Source organism: Hyperolius riggenbachi, chromosome 3 (assembly GCF_040937935.1).
Source record: "Hyperolius riggenbachi isolate aHypRig1 chromosome 3, aHypRig1.pri, whole genome shotgun sequence".
Taxonomy (NCBI): domain Eukaryota; kingdom Metazoa; phylum Chordata; class Amphibia; order Anura; family Hyperoliidae; genus Hyperolius; species Hyperolius riggenbachi.
In genome coordinates this window covers 7,739,280-7,753,088 of record NC_090648.1, presented here as the reverse complement: position 1 = coordinate 7,753,088, position 13,809 = coordinate 7,739,280, and the positions used below count along the sequence as shown (strand labels likewise).

At 46.2% G+C, this 13,809-nt stretch overlaps 1 protein-coding gene across 2 annotated transcripts in view; it reads right to left on the bottom strand.

Annotated features, from left to right (window-relative positions):
• The window catches only part of LOC137560843 (asialoglycoprotein receptor 1-like), a 72,468-nt gene extending 58,978 nt beyond the window's left edge, over positions 1-13,490 (bottom strand). For both annotated transcript variants that reach the window (XM_068271984.1, XM_068271985.1), the window contains exons 1-4: positions 13,434-13,490; positions 13,045-13,249; positions 3,453-3,533; positions 1,633-1,743 (exon numbers count right to left, since the gene is read on the bottom strand). In XM_068271984.1, the coding sequence (XP_068128085.1) occupies positions 1,633-1,743; positions 3,453-3,533; positions 13,045-13,081 (229 nt within the window). In that variant the 5' untranslated portion in view covers positions 13,082-13,249; positions 13,434-13,490. The remainder of the gene's footprint in view (positions 1-1,632; positions 1,744-3,452; positions 3,534-13,044; positions 13,250-13,433) is intronic.
• Between the last annotated feature and the right edge of the window lie 319 nt (positions 13,491-13,809).

Genomic DNA, 13,809 nt, shown 5'->3' with positions numbered 1-13,809 from the left:
GTTAATGTAGCAATCCTAACGGTAGTGTAATTTTACATATAGCAAAAGAAAGCTTGGAAACCCCTCCGGAGCCGCAACGCTTTGGCCAGGGATCGCTATACAGCCGCAATATGGCTGTATAAAGATCCCTGGCATCTTTTACTATTTTTTTGCCACCATAACCCCCCCCCCACCCCGGGAGTCGTCGCCCCCATCTCCTCCTGGGGCATCGGAGGTGGCAAAGAACCCCTTGTCCATGGATTGGGGACGGCTTGGCCACCCCTCTCCCCCGGAACCCCCCCATACCATGGACCATGCAGGCTGGTATAGCTCAGGGCTCTGCATTCTGGCTATCCCAGCCTGCATGGGGGACAAGGGGTTAAACATGTTCGGGAGGGGGGACCCCACTTCATTTTTTTTTTAAATTTCCCACCCTTTGAACATAAAAAAGTTTTAAAAAATAGGAAAAGATGCCAGAGATCTTTATACAGCCATATTGCGACTGTATAGCGATCCCTGGCCAAAGCGTTGCGGTTCCAGGGGGGTTTCCAGGGGGTTGATTTTGCACTGCATACGGACCCCCTGGTAACCCTGTCAGGAAATTCATTGCTCTTTCTTTTGAAATATATGTAAATTTACACTACCGTTAGGATTGCTACATTAACCACATTTAAATGTATGCTGTTTTCCTTTGAAACTTTAAAATCGATTTTCTGAAAACGTATAAGGTCTTTTTGATTTTTTTTTTCCACTTGTTCCCACTGTTCTTCTTAACATACCTGGCAAATTTGGTGCTTCTAGCATGTAAGGGGGCTTTAATATTAACCGCTAAAGTCGGCGGTTTTTGGCAGGTTTTTAACCACAAATACTTTTTTCATTTGAAACTTTAAAATCGATTTTCTCAAAAACTAAAAGTTCTTTTTGATTTTTTTTAAGTTGTAGCCACTTCTCACCTTTATAATCTATGCAATTTTGATGATTGTAGCATGTATGGGGACTTTGCTATTAACATTAAAGTCAAATCCGTGATCACGGATTCTGCTTGTAATCATGGTTAAAATTCGAGTCAAATTCGGATTTGGGCATCAAATCCAGATCATGATCACGGCGTATCCAGATTTCAATACTGCTGTGGTCGGATTTACTGAAATCCGTGATCGGGGGTATCTGAGCAACACTGATCAGGACACTTCTCACAACTCCAGTCAGTAGCTATTAGCTAAACCTTCTTCATAACAGGTATGGTTTAAGAATGCCTCTATGGGTTCACTGATATACAGTTCCTATCAATAAAGCTTCCCTTAACAGTAACTTTTCCCGATGCCAACTTTCCTGAGACTGATGTTTGACACTAAATTATCATCTTTTGTTGTCTTCACCGCTGGCAGTGTGAATCCAGACACCATTAGCAGAACTACCCGTGGCTGAATCTTTGGCTGTGTAAATCCCAAGCTGAGGGTTGGCTGTGTAATAACAGAACACAGGCACCCAAAATTCCCCTCTGTCAGCTGATAACCCAATGTTAGCAATCCTAGCAGACCAACAGAAGCCATGTGACCCCCTTTCCACCAGAACAACACTGAACGGTTACACTTCAGCACAGCAGAGGTCCCACACCTTGTTTGTTACAGCACAGCAGGGACAGGTACTCACAGTAAATAAACAGGAGGCTGGTGAAGACAACCAGAATGAGGGTCTTCAGGATTAGGAGGACCACCAAGACCAGGATAACCCGCTCCAGCATATTCTTCTCAGCTGTGAACTCTGGAATCATAGACAGCACAATAGACACAAATCACAAATACTGTAGAAACAGATGTCCGACTCGAGTGTGGTTTTGAGCTGAATATCTAACTGCATGTAATCAATTAAACACCTGCTGACTTTAACGGCTAACAGCAAAGCCCCCTTACATGCTAGAATCACCAAATTTGCCAGCTATGTTAAGAAGTACTGTCAAAAAGACTTTATAGTTTTTGAGCAAATTGATTTTAAACTTTCAAAGGAAAAAAGTATACATTTTAATGACAGTTAATGTATTTACCACATTTAGGCCTCGTTCACATCTGCTGCGCTGAGAAACGTGTGAAAGCGCGTGGGAAAAATGCATGCGCTTGTGCGTGCTTTAGTGCGTGTTTCTGTGCGTGGCGTTGCGCTTCTTTAAGGTGCGTTTTGCTTATTGTAGCAGTAGCAGTTGCCAATAAAGCTTTGTTTTTCTACGTAAATGTATTTTTTTTCCAAATAGGGGTAAAAAAACGCATGTGCTTCTCTGTGCTTGTACGCACTTCTATGCGCTTAAAAAGTGCACCCATTCACATGCATTGATGTACGCTTTACAGCTCAACGCACAGAAATGCAGCAACACTACGCTTTTGTAACGCTGCGCAGCACATCGCATAGATGTGACCCCGACACATTCAATTACATGGGAAAATCAATACCTTGCTGAACGCACAGGTGAAAAGTGCACAGAAACGTCCCTGATGTGAACCAGGCCTTATATGTATACTTTTTCCTTTGAAAGTTTAAAATCGATTTTCTCAAAAACTATAAGGTCTTTTTGAAAAAAAATGTCCCTCTTGTTCCCACTGTTCTTAACATCTGGCAAATTTGGTGTTTCTAGCATGTAAGGGGGCTTTGCTATTAACCACTAAAGTCGGCGGGTTTTTAATCACGAATACCGACTAGCGATCACGAGTCAAGTAACGAGTGCTATCACGAGTGTATTCCTGATCAGAAGTCCTGATCGAGAGCCGATCACGATTGCCAATGACGACCTCGTGATCGGCAAAAATGACTCGTGATCACGAGGTCATGGCGAGCACCACTGCTCATGATGTAACCCACTCATACAACTGTCCCCATGGTGCATCCTGTCTTCCTAGTTTCCATGGGCCTACACTTCCATCAAGGTATCTTGTTTTGAAATGCAAAAATAATAAAAATTAAAACTAAAACAATAATTATTAGCAAGCATGTGTTTCCAGACTTTGCAGCTTCCGGCGTTCCTCTCGTCCCCCGATGTCCCAGTACTTACACTACTCCGAAGCTGAAATAGATACATTTTGTTTACATAAATGTATCTAAGTGTTGAATGTTACACACTTTGGCTGTCCTCCAGCTCAGTCAGAGAGAGTGAGTCACATTCAACACTTAGATACATTTATGTAAACAAAATGTATCTATTTCAGCTTCGGATGCGTCTGCAGAAATCTCCAGGAACTTTAAAGCCCTGTGTAACCCTTCCAATGCTGGTCTAGTAAAAAAAAAATGCTGGTTGCATATAATATACTGTAAATAATGTTTTAGAGCAAAGTTGAAATGCAGGGTTATATTCCGCTTTAATAGAGTATTTATCAGAAAAGGCCAAAATACTGTGTACCAAAATGCATGAATTCATGGCACTAAAGACGTCAGCCTTCTGTAAACCCCGCCTCCTCTGTCTGCCGGGACACGCGTTTATAGCAGCTTACCTCTGTCTGTTGGGTGTGTATTCCGCTTTTCAGCTTCAAGGTGAATCATATTGTTGTACATCCTTTCCTGAAGACACGCCCCTGCAGAAAGACACAGGCGTGACCAGACATTTTCATCAATCTGGATTTCAAAACGGGGACAAGTAATCATCATAGAGACATAACTGTACTGAGGAAAATCAGGGAAACCCTTGTATGTAACAACAGCACAAGGGTGGTGGTAGGGACTATTCTTAGCTTACATCACCAGAGTTCCAGAGTCTAGACCAGCCAAGGACACCACCTGTTCTCCCCAAGTTTGTGTGGGTTTCCTCCAGTCGCTCTGATTTCCTCCATTGTCTGACGTTGGTCTCAGTAGATCATTGGCAGATTTGGCCAAAGTCATCTGATTTGCCAGAAATATAACCCTGTGTTGTGCCACTCAGTAGTGTCATGATGGACTAGATAGACATTTGTATTGACACCGGCACCAGATATAGGCCTGGAATGTGTAGTCTGAGCACCACAACAGTTTTCACATTTTGGGCTTGATTCACTAAAGTGTGATAACTTCTGAGATAAGTGCTCTCACAGCAGTTATCACATGCAGTGCTGCTCAAATCCGATCCGGATCAAATCCGGATAGTAGGTATTCGGATTTGATCCGGATAAACACAAATCACGTGTGCGGGGTGGGCGGAGAGTTTAATGTTACCTATCATGACGTCTTCTTCATCCGTCCCTCGGCGCCTCCCACGATGCGCTCCAATCTGGCGTCACCTGACTAAAAACACTTCCTCCTTCTGGGTTGAAGGAGGAAGTGTATAGTCATGTGACGCCTTATTATAATCACGTGATGACTGCTCTCACATATCATAGCGCTTATCATGCATTAGTGAATCATGCCCGATGGCTTGCACGCACATTTGCATGTGCAAAGCTTTTAGGCGTGATAACTGAGTTATCACACTTTTGTGGATCAAGCCCTTTATATTTAGCACAACACACGTTGGTGCTCAGGAGGTTGTGAGGGTGGGATTTGTTGCCTGGTATGGAAGCTATGGCTGATGGGCATTGGTTGGAGTTATCAGCTTGGATTAGGCACAGCACAGATGTAGAAGTGTGAGGCTAAGTTTCCACTGGTGTGGTGCGATTCCGTTGCGAAAAATGCGTAAATGAATTTGCATGCGTATGTAAATTTGTACGCATTTGTATTCGAATTTTAATATGAAAATGGGCGCATTTTTATAACTATGCCAATTCAACCATGCCAATGCCTGTGTGCTTTTACATTGATTTTATGTGAAAACGTATGCAAATTCACATGGAAAATTTGCATCGCAAAAACGCATGCAATTTTCCTATTAATTACATTACACATTACACTGAATCGCACACTATGCTTGCTGTGTGCAAATTCTGATGGCTGTGCACATTTTTTCTGCACGGCCCAGCGCGCAGATTGTTTTGCTAGTGGAAACAGGCCCATTGACTTGTATTGGTTATGCAAATCTGCATGCAGAAAATGCATGCAAATTCATGCTACTGCAAACGGTGCACGCCAAAACCCACTAGCAGATCCGCAAAATGCTAGCAGATTTTTAAACGCTTTTTTTTTATTTTTATGAGGCATTTTGCTAGCGTTTTGCGGATTGCTGCTGCGGATTTCAGTGTAGCATATTTCATATATTGTTACAGTAAAGCTGTTACTGACAGGATCTCATTGAAAAGGAGTTGACTGCATTGTCCAGAGCGTCCAGGGCTCCCTCCGACCTCTCAGTCTCCGAGCGACACGCTCTTACTATTCTCGAAAGTAACAAAGATATTGTCATACGCTCGGCAGACAAAGGGGGTTCGGTCGTTGTCCAGGATGCATTGGACTACAGAGCGGAAGCCCTTAGACAATTGAGGGATGTGGATGTGTATCGGCCCCTGTTTCGGGACCCTACACAGGATTTCCAGCGGGATCTTTGGACCTCGGGCACAGCACGGGTGTACTAACTAAGCGAATGTCTGAGTTTCTGTGTCCATTGCACCCGGTTGTGCCCGTCTTCCACCATCTCCCAAAGATCCATAAACCGGACGTTCCCCCGCGGGGCCGACCGATTGTGGCCGGGATTGGCTCAGTGGGTGAGCGTCTGGGTGAGTGGGTCGATGCACATCTACAGCCCCTTGTCACCAGACTTCCGGGTTACCTGCAGGATACCCGTCATGTTCTCTCAAGCCTTGACAGTTTTTCTTGGGAGGACGGGTTCCTGTGGGTGACTTTGGATGTCACATCACTGTACTCATCCATTCCCCATGACCTAGCTTTGGAAGCTATGGATTTTCATCTCCGTAAATACTCTTCCTTTGATGAATCCCTACAGGGTTTCCTCAGGGGGGCGGTGGGGTACCTCCTCACGCACAATTATTTTATGTTTGATTCGGGGTTTTATCTCCAGAGATGCGGAGCTTCTATGGGGGCCAAATTTTCCCCCTCCCTTGCGAACCTCTATATGGGGTGGTGGGAGGAGCTCCGCATCTTTGGAGATGACAACCCCTATGCCTCCCATATCATTTGGTATGGCAGGTTCATTGACGATCTACTTTTGGTGTGGGGGGGGGGGCCCTGCTCTCCTGAGTGATTTCCTAACCTATGTCAACAGTAATGATCTGAATTTAAATTTCACTATGAGCTCGGATCCGATCAAAATTGATTTTTTGGATCTTACTCTCATAGGAAACCCCTCATTACACACAGTTACCACCCGTACCTTTCGGAAACCCACAGCGGGAAATTCCATCCTGCTTGCTAGCTCATGTCACCCCAGACACACCCTAAATGCCATCCCCACGGGGGAATTCACCAGGGCTGCACGTAACTGTTCGGATCCAGTTGATCTTAAACAGGAGTGCAACCTGGTGGAGACCAGACTTAAACAAAGAGGCTACACTGGAAGACAGTTGGCCGTGGGGCTCCAAAAGGGCATAAATAGATCACGTTCAGATCTACTGAGAAGCAGGGTTGTGAGGGGGGCCGGAGATGATCGGGTTACTTTTGTCACCGGCTACAGCCTTGAATTCAATAAAATTACAAGCATTATTAAAAAATATATTCCTGTGCTGTATCCGGATACAAAACTAAAAACCATTTTGGACAAGGGATGCCGTTTTTCTGCTAGGAGGGCCCGCACTTTGGGGTCAATCCTTTCACCTAGTCTTTTTCGGTCCCCCACCTCCTCTCGTACCCCAACCTGGCTGGCTACAGTGGGTTCCTATCCCTGCGGGTTCACCACATGTAATTATTGTCAGTGTCACAAAAAAAAAGCAACTCGATTTTTTCTTTTGCCCATAACAAAAGCTTTCCTATCAAGCAGTATGTGAACTGCGATACCAAAAACACGATTTATGTTATCTCCTGCATGACATGTCGTGTACAATATGTGGGATGTACCACTCGCCACCTTAGAGCCCGCGTAGCTGAACATTACTGTTGCACAAATTGGAACACCTTTCGCAAGTCTGCGGTTTCCAAACATTTTGAAACAGTACATGAGAAAGATCTCTCTTCCTTTACTTTTCAGGGGGTGGAACGGGTGGTTTGTCCAATTAGGGGAGGTGATCTGCAGAGAATGCTTTTAAAGCGTGAAGCCTTTTGGATTCATAGGTTGGGTATCCGTACACCACAGGGTTTAAACAAGAGATGGGACTTGAGCTTGGTTTACACATATTGAGGCCCCCTCTTTCCTCTCCTTAATCATACTTATTGTATTTAGATAACAATCTATGTGAATTGTTGCTGCTGTCCTCTCTCCTCTCCTATTCATATACAACTTTACAGTTTGTCAGTGATAACACATTTTTACATCTTTTATATCTCATTTTCAATGTTATTATTGTATTTTTACATTGTATCCATTGGGGATGTATGTCTCTTTAAATAGGCGGTCTGTGTGTCCCCGGGGGTGGAGCTTTCTCTTCCCTGGCCTCACATAAATTCTCCTCATGTTCAGGTTCACTTTTAACTACGACTAAGGGCAGATGGTAGGCCCGATACGCGTTAGTTGATCCTGTGATTTTATTGCCTTGTCTGTGGATTTTTCTAATAAACATTTCAGCCCTTTTTTTTACCTCATCCTGTTCTGGCTTGCGGATCCATTTTTGCACTTCTCTAAAGCTGTTACTGAACAGCTTCTGTAACAAAACCGCCTGGAAAACCGCTCTGATCTGCCATTTTTCAGAGCGGTTTGCGTTTTTCCCATACTTAACATTGAGGCAGAAACGCCTCCGCAATCCAAAAAATGCCTCACCCCGGGAGAATTCGTTTCTGCAAAACGCCTCCCGCTGTGGTGTGCACACCCCCATTGAAATACATTACCCTAGCGTATCTGCAGCCGCAAGCGGCTGCAAAAACGCTCAAAAAGCCGCTTGGTGTGCACCAGCCCTTAGTGTTGAAGGATAGAGTAAGGGGGGGTTAGCATTTGCTGGTAGAGTTAGTAGGATGGAGTGGGGTGTAACTAAGTGTTAGATGGCAGTTGGAGGGTTTGGAAGGACATTATGTTGGGGAGGAGGTTAGGTAGAGTGACCAGACGTCCCGGATTGCCCGGGACACGTCCCGGATTCGGGGTCCGCTGTCCCAGGCTTAATGAGGTCCCGGGAAACGTCCCGCTTTCAGCTCTCTCCTCAATGAACTGGCAGCGGCGTCTATAGACGCCGTGCCAGTTCATTGCCCGCAGCCCCGCTCCAGCCTCCTCTTCCGGTGTCTGTTTCCGACACCAGCAGGCGAGCAGGGCTACGGCAAGATGGCTGCCGGAGCCCTGTACTGGAGACCTATTTGTGTCACTAGTACAGGGCTTCGGGCGCCATCTTGCCGTAGCCCTGTCAGCGCGGGAGACCAGAGCAGGAGGAACAAGACGGTCCCGGGACGGAGCAGCGCGCCAGAGGCCGGACACTTCTGCCAGGTGAGTAAATGCTTTCTTTTCCAGGTGAAATGTTTGCCCGCATTGTTTCTTTTCCAGGTGAAATGTTTGCCCGCATTGTTTCTTTTCCAGGTGAAATGTTTGCCCGCATTGTTTCTTTTCCAGGTGAAATGTTTGCCCGCATTGTTTCTTTTCCAGGTGAAATGTTTGCCCGCATTGTTTCTTTTCTGGTGAAATGTTTGCCCGCATTGTTTCTTTTCCAGGTGAAATGTTTGCCCGCATTGTTTCTTTTCCGGTGAAATGTTTGCCCGCATTGTTTCTTTTCTGGTGAAATGTTTGCCCGCATTGTTTCTTTTCTGGTGAAATGTTTGTCCGCATTGTTTCTTTTCTAGTGAAATGTTATTGTTTGCCCGCATTGTTTCTTTTCTGGCGAAATGTTTGCCTGCAGTGCGTTTCTTTTCTGGCGAAATGTTTGCCCGCAGTGCGTTTCTTTTCTGGCGAAATGTTTGCCGCATTGCGTTTCTTTTCTGGTGAAATGTTTGGCCGCAGTGCGTTTCTTTTCTGGTGAAATGTTTGCCCGCAGTGCGTTTCTTTTCTGGCGAAATGTTTGCCCGCATTGCGTTTCTTTTCTGGCGAAATGTTTGCCCGCAGTGCGTTTCTTTTCTGGCGAAATGTTTGCCCGCATTGCGTTTCTTTTCTGGTGAAATGTTTGGCCGCAGTGCGTTTCTTTTCTGGAGAAATGTTTGCCCGCAGTGCGTTTCTTTTCTGGTGAAATGTTTGGCCACAGTGCGTTTCTTTTCTGGAGAAATGTTTGCCCGCAGTGCGTTTCTTTTCTGGTGAAATGTTTGCCCGCAGTGCGTTTATTTTGTACTGACATGTTGCCCGCATTGCGTTTATTTTGTACTGACATGTTTGCCCGCATTGCGTTTATTGTCTGGTGAAATGTTTGCCCGCATTGCGTTTATTTTGTACTAACATGTTGCCTGCATTGCGTTTATTTTGTACTGACATGTTTGCCCGCATTGCATTTATTTTATACTGACATGTTGCCTATTGCGTTTATTTTCTGGTGTCCGGGGTAACTGTTACTGCATTTATTATTTAATGGTCATAGATGGCTATGTTTGCTGCTTTGTGGTTACGGTATACTATTAGCATCACACAGTTTCTGCACACCCATGATACAAAGTCTCGTTTGTCCACATCATGGCGTAAACACTGCTTTCTTATGCCTCGCTGTTACATCATTACGTTAGCTCCGCCCATACAATGTCATGGTCACGCCCATTTTTTCGGCGCGGCCCCCCTCCCCCAGTCTTCGCCGCTGCGTGCTCCTCACTCCTTCCCACTTTTCGCCCCCCCCCCCCCCCCCGTCCCAGGTTGGACCCACAAAAATATGGTCACTCTAGGTTAGGGATCTAGCCCAGCATGGCTTCAGGTATCATTTGGACAAAAGGTGTCCATACATCAGGTGACTTAGCGGCTGATCGACCATCTGATTTCATTATTATAATCGAATTGGATGAAAATCGGTACCGCCAAGTGCATGCCCAACCGACAATGCGACCAATTTCGGGACAAAAATTGGTCGCATTCTTGATCTGGCATGCTGCAAGATGTTGGGCCAACTTGCTCACGGCGGGAACGGTGTGCAATTTCCCAGTTTTCGGTGAATGCGACAAAACCCCCAACGCTCTGCCCCCCTATTGTAAATGCCCCCCGTGCCCTGTGTAAAGTATACCTTACCTGTCCATGTCCACGGCCTGTGCTTGTCCCTCCGCTGCTCCTGGCGCATTCCCCTCTCCATACACCCATGCCCCACGTGGTTTCCTAGTAAGGGCACGCAGTGACATCACGCATGCGCCCCCTTACTAGGAAACCACGTGGTGTGCGTGTGTATGCAGTAGGAATCCCAGAAGCCAGTGTGGAACAAGCGGAGTCCACGGAGAGGTAAGGTATACTTTACACGGGGCACCGGGGAGACATTTACATTAGGTGGCACAGCATTGTTGCGGGGGAGGTGGACGGATGCAGCGCACAAGCCCAATTCCAGATCAATTTCAGCATGAAATTGTATGGGAATCAGCCTGTGGTGTATGAGCAGCTGACAGATCTCTCTCTGATCACATTCAATAAGAGAGAGATTTGTCTCTTGGTCGAATCTGTCCATCATCTCTAGATGTATGGCCACCTAAAGTCAGACACTTTGATCCCCTTTGGCACCATGGTGCGCTGCATAATAGCATAATTAAAATGTCTAGTGTGAAATACGTTGTGGAGCAACAGCATGTGAGATGGTACCCCCCCCCCCCTTATTCTAAGACCCCTCATTCTGCTAGTGCAATCCCTGCCCTGTCCCACCCGCACATCAGATAAAGGTACTGTATTATTTGGCATATAAGATGCACTTTTTATCTCCCAAAAACAGGGAGGAAAAATCATTGCATCTTATATTTCAAATATTGGGAGTCTCCAGCAAGAATTTCCACCAATACAGACCACCAACCCGTCCCGATGCCAGGGACTCCCTGTATTATCCTTGTGTCCTCCTCTGGTCCGCCGTGTCCTCCTCCATTCCTAGTGAATAAATGAAAACAGTGGCAGCATGGCTCACCTAATCCATTGGCGCCTGCGCTGATCAGGTATCCCTCACTGCTCCTCTAGTGTCCACTTCTGCTGATCACATCATCTTATACATGGGCGTTCACAAGTCAGGGACACGCTGGCTGCTTTCATCTATTCATGGGGAGCAGAGGACAACACGTGGGAGTGGAGGAGACACGGGGGACAGAAGGGGACACATGGGGCAGTGGTATGTGCATAGGGTCAGATGGGGACATATGGGGGACACAGGAGGACACATGCAGGATAGAGGGGGACATAGGAGGACAGATAAGGTACAAGAAGGACACACAAATTTGGGGAGAACATCTACAAGATGCCCCTGGACCATGGAAGCACCAGGTTTAGTAAATTCATTTGTGCTTCTTTTTTTTTTTTTTTTTTTGCTCTCTAAACCTAAGTGCACTTTATAGTCCGGAGCGTCTTATGGCAAACAATGTGGTAAGTGCTGGGGGCGGGGGGTGGGGGGAGGGAGGAAACAGGAACGTTCACCTTGTTTAGAAGAAAAACAGGATCAAAGGATTAAACAAATACACGACACAGATTCTATAATGAATAATGTAATGTGAATGATGATCAGCAGAAGGAATGAGGAGGCAGAGGGAAGCCATACTCTACTGAGGTCTCAGGACATTGAAGTAGAAAGATGGACGGGCAAATGCCTCTTCAGTATACATTTGTGAAGATTCTTATCTCTGTAAACAAGTGATCTGTGAAGGTTGGCTGCTCTCCTTACCTTGAGGGCCCGTTTCCACTATAGTGGAAACCGCCGCAAATACGCAGATTTTCCCCGCAGGCAAATCCGCAGGGAAACGCTGCCGTAGGGGACTATGGTGCCGCCAGCCGAATCGTTTGCAGTAGTGATTTGGCCGGAACCCCCCGCAAAATTCGCTCGGAAGGCAGCGAATCCCATAGCCGTGCCTGGCACAGCTGATGGGATTCGCCTGCAATCCCGCACACCCGCTCAGTGGCGGCGCGCGTCTCGCTGACGCGTGACGCACAAGTGGAAACGGGCCCTGAACGTCCCCAGAAGTCCATGGGATGTCAATAATGCTGACTTACTGTACGTGCAAAATGTAATACAAATCATCTTCAGCTTGTGGCCTCCTAAATTAGCAGGAGCATTTCACAGACACAGAGCAAAGCTAAATATATTACTAAATCTGCTTGCAAGCCAGCATTAAGGTGGCCATACACTGGCCCGATTCCCGGCCGTTTCGACAGCAGATTCGATCCTGGGATCGAATCTGCTGCCAATCGTTCGCGGTAAACGCCGCCGACGATCCGATTTCCTCCCGAAATCGGATCGGTCCGTCGATCGCGCCGTGCGGGAAATTACCCTCGATCGCCCGCGGGTAAAGTGCGCGTCGCTAGCGGCGGCCGATCCGATGAAAAATACATTACCTGATGCTGGCTCCCGGGCGTCTTCTCTGCATCTTCTCAGCGCTGCACCCGCTCCATCCCGGCGCTTCCTGGGTCACTGCAGTGACCCAGGAAGTTCAAATAGAGGGCGCTCTATTTGAACTTCCTGGTCACGGAGTAACACAGGAAGCGCCGGGATGGAGCCGGAACAGAGCGGTGCAGCGTGGAGAAGATGCCCGGGAGCCAGCCTCAGGTAATGTATGCGCGGGGGGAGGACAGGCGGCAGGAGCAGCTCAACAGATTGTGATCGGTTTCAGGCTGAAATCGATTCACAATCTGTTTGCAGTAAAGGCAGCCATACGATCCCTATCTGATCAGATTCGATCAGATAGGGATCTGTCAGCTGGTCGATCTGATGGCACATCGACCAGTGTATGGCTGCCTTTATTTGCATCTCATTCGCAGTTCTAATCCACAGCTCTCCTCCCTAGGTAGACAATGGTGACACACTGATCCCATTAGGCAGATAAGGTTAGCCATTGTGGTTTTTCTTTCCTCGGCATTGAGGAACCGAGAGACTCAAGAGGTAGATCTCAATGGTCATGTGTCTCCTTTCAGTCAAAATAACTAAGTTCCCATTTAACAAAAAAATGCCAAAATGTGGTTCAGTTTTGTATATTTTGGTGGCGGGTGCCAAATATTTCTGATTCTTCATGACTATGTATTACCTGGCTCAGGCGGAAGACCTCCAGTTCTCCTGTTCATTGTGCTTGGCGTTCAGCGACCAGTCTTTCCCTTCTGTCTGCTCTGACACTTCTCTTATGTAGAAAAACAACTCTGCCTTTTTTAAGGAACTGAAAGTCACCACAGACACGGAATGAGGAAGGTTATAGTTTCTACACATTTGTATCAATCATCTGCAGGGACTTCTTTCTATGAATAAGAACAAAATATTACCAGTGCATTAGAGATGAGTGAACATGCCTCTGATGTTATTGCAAAAAAATCATCCAATATACAATCGTTGTCAGAATTTTCGCTAAAACATTCTCGCAAATTCATTGGCCTCAGTTCTGGTAGGGTTTTCAAACAAATTACCTCATGTACAGTAATTTACCTCATGAGGTAATGACATTTAGGTCTCTTTTCCACGAACTGTTGAGCTGTGTGCTCAGCAAGCAGTTGCCAGGCAGCAGCAAGCAGTTGTGAGAGTTTGAGAGGCATTTCACTGCCTATCAACAGTCCATGGAAAAGAGGCCTTAGCAATGCTGGCAGGATTTAGTCATGTTTTACCTCATGCAGTAAATTATGAGGTAATTTGCATTAATTTTACCAAAAATAGCTATTCTCATGGAAATTAGGGGGCATGTTAGCACATAATTTACCACTCAGTTTAAGATCTGCCTGTACCTGGAGGTAAAGGCAATTTGTGTGCATTTTGCAGTCTTTAGTGGAGTTCCTATTCAGGCTGTGTAATAGAAAAGAGAAAAGAA